This window comes from Grammomys surdaster, unplaced genomic scaffold, assembly GCF_004785775.1.
Source record: "Grammomys surdaster isolate TR1022 unplaced genomic scaffold, NIH_TR_1.0 308967, whole genome shotgun sequence".
Lineage (NCBI taxonomy): Eukaryota > Metazoa > Chordata > Mammalia > Rodentia > Muridae > Grammomys > Grammomys surdaster.
Genome location: NW_021625925.1, coordinates 3,327 through 15,168, shown reverse-complemented (window position 1 = coordinate 15,168; position 11,842 = coordinate 3,327). Strand labels below are relative to the sequence as shown.

General features: G+C 44.6%; 1 protein-coding gene across 1 annotated transcript; it reads left to right on the top strand.

Moving 5' to 3' along the window:
- Positions 1–218: 218 nt before the first annotated feature.
- LOC114616186 (uncharacterized protein FLJ43738-like) lies at positions 219–10,634 on the top strand (the record flags this gene model as incomplete). The annotated part of the gene is made up of 4 exons (XM_028761707.1): positions 219–403; positions 3,405–4,309; positions 7,704–7,898; positions 10,274–10,634. Coding segments are annotated over 4 exons (1,646 nt in total), but the record flags the coding sequence as incomplete, so codon positions are not given.
- Between the last annotated feature and the right edge of the window lie 1,208 nt (positions 10,635–11,842).

Sequence of the window (11,842 nt, the reverse complement as noted above, 5' to 3'; positions counted from 1 at the left end):
CTCCCACAAGCGTCGTTCCAACTGCTGACTTGGTGTTTACATTTCTCCTTTGGTAGTCTGCAGAGTATCATCTTGTACCAGAGATGCTAGCATCCCTGTCGTTATAAATTTATTATTGGCTCTGGTGACATGAATTTGTTATCATCAGGTTTGGGATGAGAACCTGCTCCTGACTGCCATGGCTAATGGGGGCTAATGCTGCAGATATTTTCTTCTAGGATGGCAAACGGTCATCTGCCGTGGCAGTGAGAAGTCGGCCAACATTTTAGATTGCTTTTTGACTTTAAAAACAGAAGTTCCTATCATGACTGAACAGCAAAAACAAGACCTGAACCCTCTGACCATAAAGATCAGGTCCGCCTCTTGTCTTCCAATCCAGCCTGTATCCATTCATGATCTGGAGGTAAGAATGAACCCCTGCTTTTTCCACTAAGAGCACCTCCTTATCCCACCCAGGTGGCTATCGTGTGGCATCTTTAATCTTTCATGCACTTGATGTGAGAAATAGCATCCACTCACCACTTGGGGTTCTGTAGGGAGACATGAAAGAGACAAGTGTCGCAAGAGCTGGAGCCACCAGACCTGAGCTTGTCCACTACTCCCTAAGTGTGCTACCAATGGAGATCACTGGCCTGCTTAGAAGTGTGTGGGATTCTCTGTCATGGCCTCAGCCTGCAGATAGACGCTGTTGTAAACCAACCAGGCTCAGTGCCAGTGCATCCTGCCCCCTCTTCTCTGGATCACCGTGTGGAGGACTGCTTCCCTCTTCCTGTGTGTGTGCTCATTGGTTTGGCTGAAGCACATCCTTTAGCATGTATCCTGCCATTACATTTCATATTCTAAAAGAATATTTACATGTTCTTTATATTTCCTGCTCTCCTACTTGGAAAATAGTTTGGTTGGCGTCATAGATTGCTTTCTATAAAACATTGAGCAAAACCAACTTGGGGAGAAAAGGGTTTATTACATTTTACAGGTTAGAGTCCACCTCCAAGGGAAGCCAGGAAAGGAGCTCTAACAGGAAACTGGAGAAGAAACTAAAGCAGAAACCACAGAGGAACCCTGCTTACTGACTTGCTCCTCATGGCTTCCTCAGCATATTCTCTCTCTCTCTCTCTCTCTCTCTCTCTCTCTCTCTCTCTCTCTCTTTCTCTCTCTCCCCTCTCTTTCTCCCCCTCTCTTTTTGAGATAGAGTCTCTCTGTGGAGCCCTGGTTGTCCTAGAACTCTCTATGTAGAACAGGCTGTCTCAGACTGCTTTCTTGTATAGCACAGGACCACCTGTTCTAGGGTGGCACCACCCACAATAGGCTTAAGTTAGGCCTTTCTGCATCAATCACTAATCAAGAAAATGCTTTCCTACAGGCCAATCTGACTGAGGCAGTTCCTCAACTAATAATTCTGCCTCCCTAGGTGACTCCAGGTTGTGCCAAATTGACCAAACCCAAAAGAAAACGATCAAACCAACCAAACCAATCAATCAACCAACCATCCATCCATCCATCCATCCATCAATCAATCAATCAATCAAGCAAGCAAGCAAGCAACTAACCAACCAACCAATCAACCAACCAAAGTCAAAACAGCTAGCTAGCACAGTTGGGTTTAGACTTCTTGGTTAAAAATCATTGCTTCAGCATTTGAAGGCATTGTTACTTTTCTCAAAGATTGTAGGATCTTCTTTTTGTCTTCAGAAACTATTATGTGTTTGTATTTGTGTATGTGTGTATATTTGTGTGTTTGTGTATAAATGTATGTGTGTGTTTATGTATGTATATATTTATTTTTGTGTGTGTGTATTTGTGTGTTTGTATTTGTGTATGTGTGTTTGTATGTTTCTGTATATTGGTGTATATGTATCTGTGTATATATGTGTATTTGTGTGTCTGTGTGTTTGTTTATATTTGTGTTTGTGTGTTTGTATATGTATTGAGTTTGGTTCTCAGCATCCTCATAAGGTGGCTTACTACTACCTGTAATTCCACCTCCAGAGGATCTGATGCCTCCTCCTCACCTCCATGGTATCACTCAGACACACATGCATACACATAATAAAAAAGATAAAACAAAAAAAAGTGGACTAGAAGTTGCCCTGGTGTCACATGCTTGCAATATCATCACTTTCAAGACTGAGACAGAAAGATCATGATTTCAGGGCCAGCCTGGAATACAAGTGAGATACTGTCTCAAAACTAAGAAAAAAGCCATTGATTGGAATTTCCTATTCACTTATGCATGTTGCCATTTGGGGATTTTCCCTAATAGACGCTTTAGTGTTAGGTCATTTCTGTCAGATGCTCTGCTTCTCTGAGCACTCCCCATTCTTATGCCTGGGAAGTCAGAACCTACATAGAGCATGGGGAACTTGTGGGGACGAGATGTGAGTGGTCCATGGTGTGGGTCTCACACGTCCAGTCCTTTTCATCCTCCTGCAGACTAAACCTGAAGAGTCATGCAGGAAAGATCAGTCACTTGCCGAGGACTGGATCTCAGACAGAAAAGGGAAGCTGTCAGGCCATCACTGAGTCTTCTCTCTAAGGCTCCTGTCTTTAACTATTCCGCTTCTCTTTTCTTTCTACTCAGGCTCTAGGTCTCCAAGTACTGAGTTCTGGGGCAGGGACGGGCTTGCCTCCTGTTGCTCCACACTTGCTGCCAGGCTTTCTAAGCATAGCTCTCTTTCCCCACTCTTCTTCCTGTCTGACCTCTCGCCCGCTTCCCCCATCCTTTATCATGCACTTATTCTGGCTTTGTCTGTTTGTTCCCTTTTTGTGGCGCTCTAACACACATAAGCTCCTGGCTTTGACTCTAACATTGCAGAAACAAAAACCAAAGGAGTAATTGCTAGTATCCAGGCATCTCTTCACACTTTTCTTACGCTGTAGCCTTTCTTTGGCTTGTGTTCTTCCAGGTCATAGCGCCAGACATCTTTGCACTGAGGGAACCTCAGCCGCACCAAAGCCACTCCTACATCTGCTTTACCACAGCAGCCTGTTCCGCCACTTAGTCACAACCCAGTAGGATTGTCTTTGCTAATATACTTCCCTTTACCTGGTCTGTGCCCAGGATTAGGACTGGAATTAAAAGCAGATGTAAAAAGAAGCTTTCCACCTATGTCTCCATGGCACTTGCTGTTTGGGGAAGGGGAGGGAGATCACTTGTCCTTAAGCCTGTATGTGGCCTGTGTCTTGTGATGCTCGTGTCTTGTTCATTCACGCAGCCTGCATGCCTGTGCTGACCTCACAGTGTGTCTCTGATAAAGGAGGAAACTTGGCTTCAGGACTTTGGGCAGTGAGTGTGCTATGCTGGGCACACAGGTGGAATATGACCTGTGGAATATGCTGTCCCTCTCTCTTGTAGAGTTTGTGCATACATGTGGAGTGTGACGTGCTGTCCTTCTCTCCTACAGAGGCTGTGCAGCCCTGTCTACTGCAGATACCAGTTCCACAGTACTCCGGTGCACGAGACCAAGAGAGAGCCCCATGGGACTCATGTATTTTTTCACGATATCAATGTCATCTTCCTTGGGGCCATGCACCCCAGTGACGTGAGGGAGTACCTGGAAGGACCCCCCATGGTAGTTGAAGTCCATGACAGGGACCGGAAGTCAGAGGAGTATTCCCGGAAGCCTACCCTGTTTGGAGAGGACTTTTTAGATTCATACTTCAATCTCCAAGCTTTCATCTCTTCCAAAGACACAGAGACTAACCCCTATGAGTCACAGAACAAGATTTGGGATCCTTATGGGGTTGCCAGAGTCAGTTTTGCTGACCTCCTCCTTGGTTATAAGTACTTGAACCTCATTGTCCCCATCCACAACTGTGAGCCAAAGTCTCCCAACTGGAGCCAGGATAGTAGGAACAGAAGGGCTTTAGGATTCCAGGCTCCCACAGATGTCCTCCAGCACAGCTCAATCCCCATAGGCAACTACCTGGAGGCAAACTCTTTACTCAAGCTCCGAGTAGACATTGCAGTACCCTTGGGTAGTTGGTCCAGAGCTCCTGAGTTTGACCTAATGGGTACCCATTTTGGTCGCATCATTTTTGTGTTCAATGTCAAGAAGCTGTCCCTCCTACAGAGCCTGCTACAGGACATCACCATAATCAATGCTAAAGCCCTGGACCTGGACAGTTATCCCCTCCAGAACATCCAGCAAATTCTGTCAGCCTTCAAGGTGCGTGTGAAGGTCCAGGAGCAGCAGAACCTGGATGTGCTCACTGGCTTCCATCTGTTGGATGGGAAGATCCATCTTTTTATTCTAGAAGGCTTGGCAGACCATGGCTTGAGGCGGCTGTGGGAGAGTTACCAGAGCAGGTAGGTAGACTTGGTCCCAGTCAGAAGAAAGCAATGGCAGTCTGAATACAGGGCAAACAGAACAGCTCTTTTAAACCCATGGCCAGGTTCAATGTCCTCTAGACACTGACAACAGGCAGACCTGGCTGTTTTAGCTGGAAGGAGAAATGTAGGATTGGGCTGGTGAGATGGCTTAGTGGGTATAGGTGCTTTCTGTGTTATCCTGGTGCCCCAAGTTAAATCTACAGAACTCACCGAAGGAAAGGAAAGAACTCACTTTACAAAGTTGCCACCTGATCTCTATGCATGTGTGTTGCCGTGGTGCACTGATGATGATGGTGATGATGATGATGATGATGATGATGATGATATATAAGCATTTTTAAATGAAACAGAACTTAGGGTGATTTAGAACATAGTTACCAAGAGAGGGCTCTGTGAACGTTAGGTTTAACTTGTTTGAGGCACAGGCTCTTTCTTTAGTGCGAAGGCAGATTTCATGGCCTCAGACCTCATTTGGTAACAGCCAGTGGTCCGAAGTTTTTACTCTATCCAAGAGGGGGCTGTACCACTGTGGGCCTGTCCTGATGTACTGACAAGCTGAGAGACACCAGAGAGAAGCATGACTTCTCTTTAGATGTATACCTGAGACAACCAAAAATATATATCCGCACCAAAATCTGTAAATGAATGTATATAGTATATAGTAGTCAATAAGTAGGAACCAGCTAGGTGTGGTGGCACACACGTTTAGCCACAGTGCAGGGGAGGCAGAGGCAGGTGGGTCTCTGTGAGTTGGAGTTCTAGGACAACCAGGACTGTTATACAGAGAAACCCTGTGCCCCCAAAATCAACCAACCAAACCCCCAAATCCCAGAAAACAAAACAAATAAAAAGTAGGAACCAGGTGTCTCTCAGCTGATCATCACAATGTGGCTTGTGACACAGGATGCTTGTGACACAGGATGCTTGTGACACAGGATGCAATGTGCAATGTAGTGGGGCATACAGTGACACCTGTAACGTGGTCACAGCGCAAGAACTGATTTTAAAAACCCAGACAGAGAAACATGAACAAACAGGGCTCTGTGGTAGAAAAACTCGGAGAAAAGTTTGGACAACTTTTTCTCCACAGGGGGGAAAAAAAGGAAAACAAGTTCCTATCAAGCCATTGATAAAAACAAATTCTATTCATAAAAACAAACTTAGCCATTCATAAAAACAAACTCAGCTGATTAAAATGTATGTGGTTTAAAAAAAATGATGATATTTTTATTAAGTTAATTTTACGTGTTTGAGTGTTTTATGTGCATGTTTGGCCGTGGACCTTGTGTGTGCAGTCCTGTGGAGGACAGAAGAGGGCATTAGATCCCTTAGAACTTGAGTTACAGATGGTTGCGGGTCACCACACGGTTGCTGGTAACCAAAATCTGGTCCTCTACAAGATCAGTAAGTACCCTGAAGCACTGAGCTAGCTCTCTAGCCTCTCTATGTAGGTTTTAAACTTTGTTTTGAGGTAATTATATATAAACCAGAGACTCAAAAATGTGAGCAGGAGATCCTCTGTAGCCCTGCCCAGCTTCCCTCTGATGTGATAGCTAACCCAGGGTTCTGTGTCATGTGGGCACATGAAGTCTGTCACATGTGAATCATGCAGACACTATAATCAAGATGCAGAATTATTTGTGCCACCTCAAAGATTGTTCTCCTGTTGCCATAGTAACTGTGCCCACCTTCCTTTACAGTTCTTAATTCTCAGCAACCACAAATTCGTTCCATCCTATGGTTTTATTATTTTGAAAATACTACGTTAAGTTTCAAGTGCCACATATTCTTTCATCCCTTACAGAAGCATAACTTGATTTTTATGAGCTGATAAACCAACTCACTGAGTGAAGGAGTTGTCTTTGTTTTGGGAAATTCTTTGGTGTTTTCTACATAGGCCATCATGCAAGAGGGGTGACTTCTCCCCCTTTCAGTCTGCATGCTTTTGTCTTTTGTTTCCAGGTGTTCTGGGGAGGATTTGCAGAGCTGTTTTCTGTGAGTGGTGGGTATAAGCAAGTTCACCTTGTTTTGTCCATGCACAGAAGGCATTTAACCTTCCTCTGTGGTGTCAGGAGTAAGGCATCTATCTCTTTGTTCTCTGTCAGCTTGAGGAGGCCTCTCTCTCTCTCTGCCTGCTCTGCTAAGGGTTTCCAAAAGCATTCCTTCACACAGTGCATGAAAGGCAGCTGCAAATAGACTATAACACCTCTTTTTAAACTGTGAACTTGGAAATAATTGAGGACTCACAAGTTGCAAAAATAGTAGTTACTCATTTCCCCACTTCCCTGGTGGCAGCATCTTTATAACCCTCTGTGCTTTCTTGATTGACAAAGCACAGCTAGCTAGACTAAGATGGTCTGAACTTTTAAAATCCTTTTTTGGTGGAGGGGGGAGGAAGAGAGATAGAAAGTTTCACTTTGTAACCGACGATGTCCTGGAACTCAGTAGCTTTGGTTGTTTTTAAATCCCCACCAATTCTCCTGCCTCAACTTTCTGAGTTCTGGGGTTGCAGATGTGAACCACCATGCTCATATTTTTAAGAATCTAATTTTGAGAAGCAAAAATATCAAAAATTTAGATGACAAGAAAACACACTCATGATAATAGACTAGAGAAAAATTTCTCCAGTAAGACAGAAAGAATAAGAGAGAGAACGATACATCCTTTAGCTACATGCAAAGGAGTAGTTTTTGTTCAATAAAATACCATACATTTTTTAAAATGAAAGCAACGAATAGAAAATATTTGCAATGTATGAAACAAAATTTGCAGTCTTAACTGAATTAAAAACAAACAAACAAACAAACAAACAAAATAACAACAACAAACTGTGTTGAACATGGTGTGGATACGGCCTGTGGTCTGGCACTCAGGAGGAGATGTAAGAAGGGATCATGACCAGGCTATCCTGGGCTGCCAGAGAGATGGTAAACGAAAGTTCTATGAATCAGTATGACACCATTAAAACATCTGAGTGGAAGCTTGGTGGATGACCCAAATACTTCACATAGGAGGAACTACAGTGTCCAAGGAGAGGTTTCCGAGGAAACAGGAGGGTGGGCACAGATCTCATTTACAGGAGCATCACCTGGGGCACTTATAGGGAACTGTATTTAGGAACCTGGCCAGGTTCTACTGAGAGAGTACCAAGGGTGATCCCTGATCAAGGAGGCAGAGGAACAGGCATGGGGACAGCTGGCCCCAGCCATCACTGTTTTCAGGGTCTCAAGCTGGGTCTACCCATTGCATTTACTACCATTACATTCTATCCATTGCTTTTAAACAAACAAAAGAAAACCCTTGCTGGACAGAGCAACGCCATCAGGTGTTCCCAGGATTCACAGTCAATGCTAATGCTCCTTCTTTCTAGTGTTACTGCCTCCAACCGTGCAGCATGCAAGGTGCTGTATGACTCCAGGATGCTCTTCCGCAACCGCCTGTATGCGGACCTGGAGACTATGCTGTACCACGTACATTTGTTCAGGCCCGTGTCAGTGCTCCTGCGGTACCCTGCACTCTATGTTCGTGGGGCTGTGTCACGCATGGCCTTTCAGGCACTGTCCAGGTGAGTGTGGATTGGGGCCGGAGGAGCCATCCCATTATCTGGAAGCCAGGTGGGCAAGCGGGGCAGCAGAATGTCCTGCCCTTCCCAGGCTCCAGGAGAAACAGATGCAGGTTCTCCTGAAATGTATCAGAGCATGTTACCTGAAAGGGGACTGGCCATTAGGATGAGCAACTCTGCCTAGTCTGCTCCCGTGGGGAAACATTCTAGAAGGATCTGAGGAGTTAGCAACTGGTCAGAGTATAATTTCCAGTGAGAACTGGGGATACAGACTGCCACATCAGCTGCAACCTTTCCTTTGACCCAGCACGTCCCTTCCCTTCTGCCCTAAGGCCAGTCCCACATGCCTTCTCTATTGCTGAGAAAGCCTGTGGCCAAACACGTGCAGTAACTGTCCTCTTTGCTGTGCCCTGCCTATCAGCCTTCCTTTGTACCAGGTGTCCTGAGGGTTTCACCATCCCTCTGCAGACCAGCCTTGGCTGAGGGGTGCTGGAACCTTGAGGCCCCAGTTCAGAGGGAGCTGGACGTGAGGCACAAGTACCACAGAGGTGTTGCATGGGCAGTCCATGTGTGTATCCCTTGGGGCACAAGAGAGCAACAGGGCATCTGGGGAGGCAGGAAAAGAGATACCTTGATGAGCCACTGGAGATTATTACCTTGACAGCCTCTCCCAAGCATGGGGTAGGCTGTAATCACTAGCTTCCTATTTTTAAGAAGCTCTGACCTCAGCTAGCACTGTTGAATTGGTGAAGCAGGAGAGTAAGGAGTTAAGGGGGCACAAGCCCAGGAGGAAGAGAAACGACGGAAGGAGAGCTCAGGGTGAAGAAGGCTTTCGCTTGCTTCTAGATTTCTTCTTAAAGTTAGGGAAGGGTCTGGGATGGGTGCTCCAGCATTTGGATGTTAGAGGCAAAGGCTAGACATTCCATTTTGGTAGATTATACAATAGAGTTGGGAGTTGGAGAATCTATATTGGGGGAACCAGTGTTCACAATATACTTTTTGTATTAGGTGTTTGTGATGGTTGATTTTGTTTTTTCAAGGCAGGGTTTCTTTGTGTAGGCCAGGCTGACCTAGAACTCACAGAGATCCTCTTGTCCCAGCCTTCTAAGTGATGGGATTAAAGGCATTTGTCATGTGATGGTGATCTTAATTATCAATTTGATGGCATTTGGAATCACCATGGAAATACACTTCTGGGTGTGCCTTTTAAGGTATTTCCAGATAGGTTAACTGATCAGGGAAGACACATCCAGAATGTGGCCTGTTAAACACTATGGGGTTTAAAGTTGGATTAAACAAATGTATTTTGGATTGTGAGATCAAAATAAGACTTTAGGATTAAGGGTGGAATGTTATAATTTCTAAGTGATGCCTTTAGCAGTCATGTTGACGAGGATTGGACTTTTGATGGATAATTTTAATTGTCAATATAATGGTTTTAGAATCATCAGGGAAACATCTTTCAGTTTGCTTGTGAGGGTTTTTCCAAAAAGAATTTACTGAGCAAAGATTTGCCCTGAATGCTGGTGGCATGACCCCTTAAGGTGGGGTCATGACTGAGTAAGAAGAGAGAAAGCTTGTGCCAGAGTTCATTCCTTCCTGCTTCCTGCCTGTGGATGATGCAGTGTGATCAGCTACCCTAGGCTTTGACTATCCATGCCTTCTCAGCCGTGAGGCACTGCATCCCCTCCAACTGAAAGCCAAAAATGAACACTCTGCTTTCAAGTTGCTTGTTAGGTATTTGACAACAGCAACAAGCAAAGTGACTAATGTACTGCTACAGCCACAGTCACTGTGTCTTTTTTTTTGTTTCTGACAGTTGAGGAAACAGAGGTTCAGAAAGGCAAGTAAGAGACAGTCTGCTAAGTCAGGACTATATCTCGCCTCAGACTTGGGAAACAGCAGGGGTAGTGAGTAGCACCCAGAAGTTCCCAGATGCTGTCAGTGTGGCTCCTGGGACCACTACTGTAGGCCAGCCTAGGTGTGGTCCATTGCTTCCCATGGGATTCAGGAGGTAGCACTGCCACTCAGGCTACAAGCTCTGCTGGAAAGAGCTGTGATTGCATCATTTTCTCCACTGCAGGAGGACTCTGAGATCTACTTGCTAAGGGTCAGCTAGTGTATTGGGGTGCTTCTCTAGCAGAGTGTGGGGCTGATGAAGACCATGAATAAAGCCACAGTCAGAAAAAAACCCTTGGTGCTTATTGTGGGAAGCCCCTAATTTTAGCAAGCTTGGGGATAAGAGGCATATACCAGGAGTCGTAGCCAACTAAACCAGCTCGGACCTGGCACCACTAGTCACCTGACCTTTCACTTCTGCTGTGAAGTGAGGGTGTTTATGCAGGTGAGGCTGAGCGGCTGGCCGTTCCTCATTTCAGGATCCATGACATCTGCCACAACAGCACCAGGCTCAAGGAGGTGGTTATGAGAGACCTGCTGCCTTCTTCCTCCATGATTAAAGACCTCAGCCAAGAGTTTGGGATACCCATTTCTCAGGAAGATCTCACAGATGGAAAGCTGTTGGCCCCATCACCCCAGCCTGATGTCAATGATGAGGACTTCCCACATCGACCTTCTAATCTCCCACAGGAGATTCAAGCCCACCAGGAGAAGTACCTGCAGTGGCGGAACAACATGCTGTTGAAGAACCAAGTCCATAGGGATAGCGTTGTCCAGGTGGGCATCTCTCTTCCCTCCATGCTGGGGCTCCCGGATTCCGAGGGGTTCAGGGCCCAGTAAGAGATACAGGCCAGATGCCTCTGGCCTCTGCTTTTTCTTTTGATTTGGGACACTGGGCTGGACAGGCAGCAGCATGGAAGGCAAAGCTGAATTATGCCAGAGCATTTGCTTCCTGTCCCACTTATCTCAGCTGTCCTTGAGTATGAGAAAGAGTGAACTTAGGCAGAGAACACTTACCACAGTACCAATGTTTATTTTAGAACTGTTATGGGTATAACATCTTGCTTAAGCTGCTAAGGCCACGGGTATCATATAATATATAAAATATAAAATATAAAATATAAAATATAAAATATAAAATATAAAATATAAAATATAAAATATATAATATATAATATATAATATATAATAAATATATAATATAATATATTCTATATTACACATGTAATAATATGTAATATACAATATAATTACTATATAAATAAATATAGTATATGTAATATAGATAACAAATATATGTAATATATAATAGTAATAAAGCATATAAAGTAAAGTAGAGAACACATGAAGAGGAGATAGTAGAAGATGGAGATGCTGGTGAGGTAATGGAAGATCAGTGGTATGTAGCCTGGATGGCCAAGGGTATTAACTTAGCCCAAGATAGCTCCAACATCTTGGAAGTGCAAACATGAATATGTTGCTCACGATCTTCCTTTGTGAGGCTCTCCCCACCCTCTACTTTCATGTTCCACTTCTAGTCTCCAAGACCCCCTTCTGTGCATCTATAATTACTTACTTATTGGTGGCCATTTCTTTAGCAATTTAAAGGCATTGTAACTATATGCCAACTCATTTTCTGCTGAAATTGTGCAGTTGTTTTTTTAGGATATACACTTAGGATTAGAATTGCTGAATGCTAGCTGCATTGCCTAGATCATATGTTGCTTTTCAAAGTAATAATTAAGTCAATATATGCATGTAGCCAGTCTTTGCTACTTTGAGGGTTCTTCTTTTTCCCACTCTTTGTCCCCCTGGTTTCACCCCCTAACACTCAATAGGAGAGAAACAAGGATGGAGGGGAGAGAGGAATTAGGAAAATCCCTGAATCTTTCCCTTCTTTCCTTTTGTTTCTTTTTTGTCCATGGCTACTAACAAACCACAATCAACATCTCTAAATGAACAACAAGAGGAAGATGGGGGAAGAAAGGAGAGAGTGGGGGAGAGGGGGGAGGGAGAGAAGAGAGAGGAGAGAGGAGAGCATGCCTGAG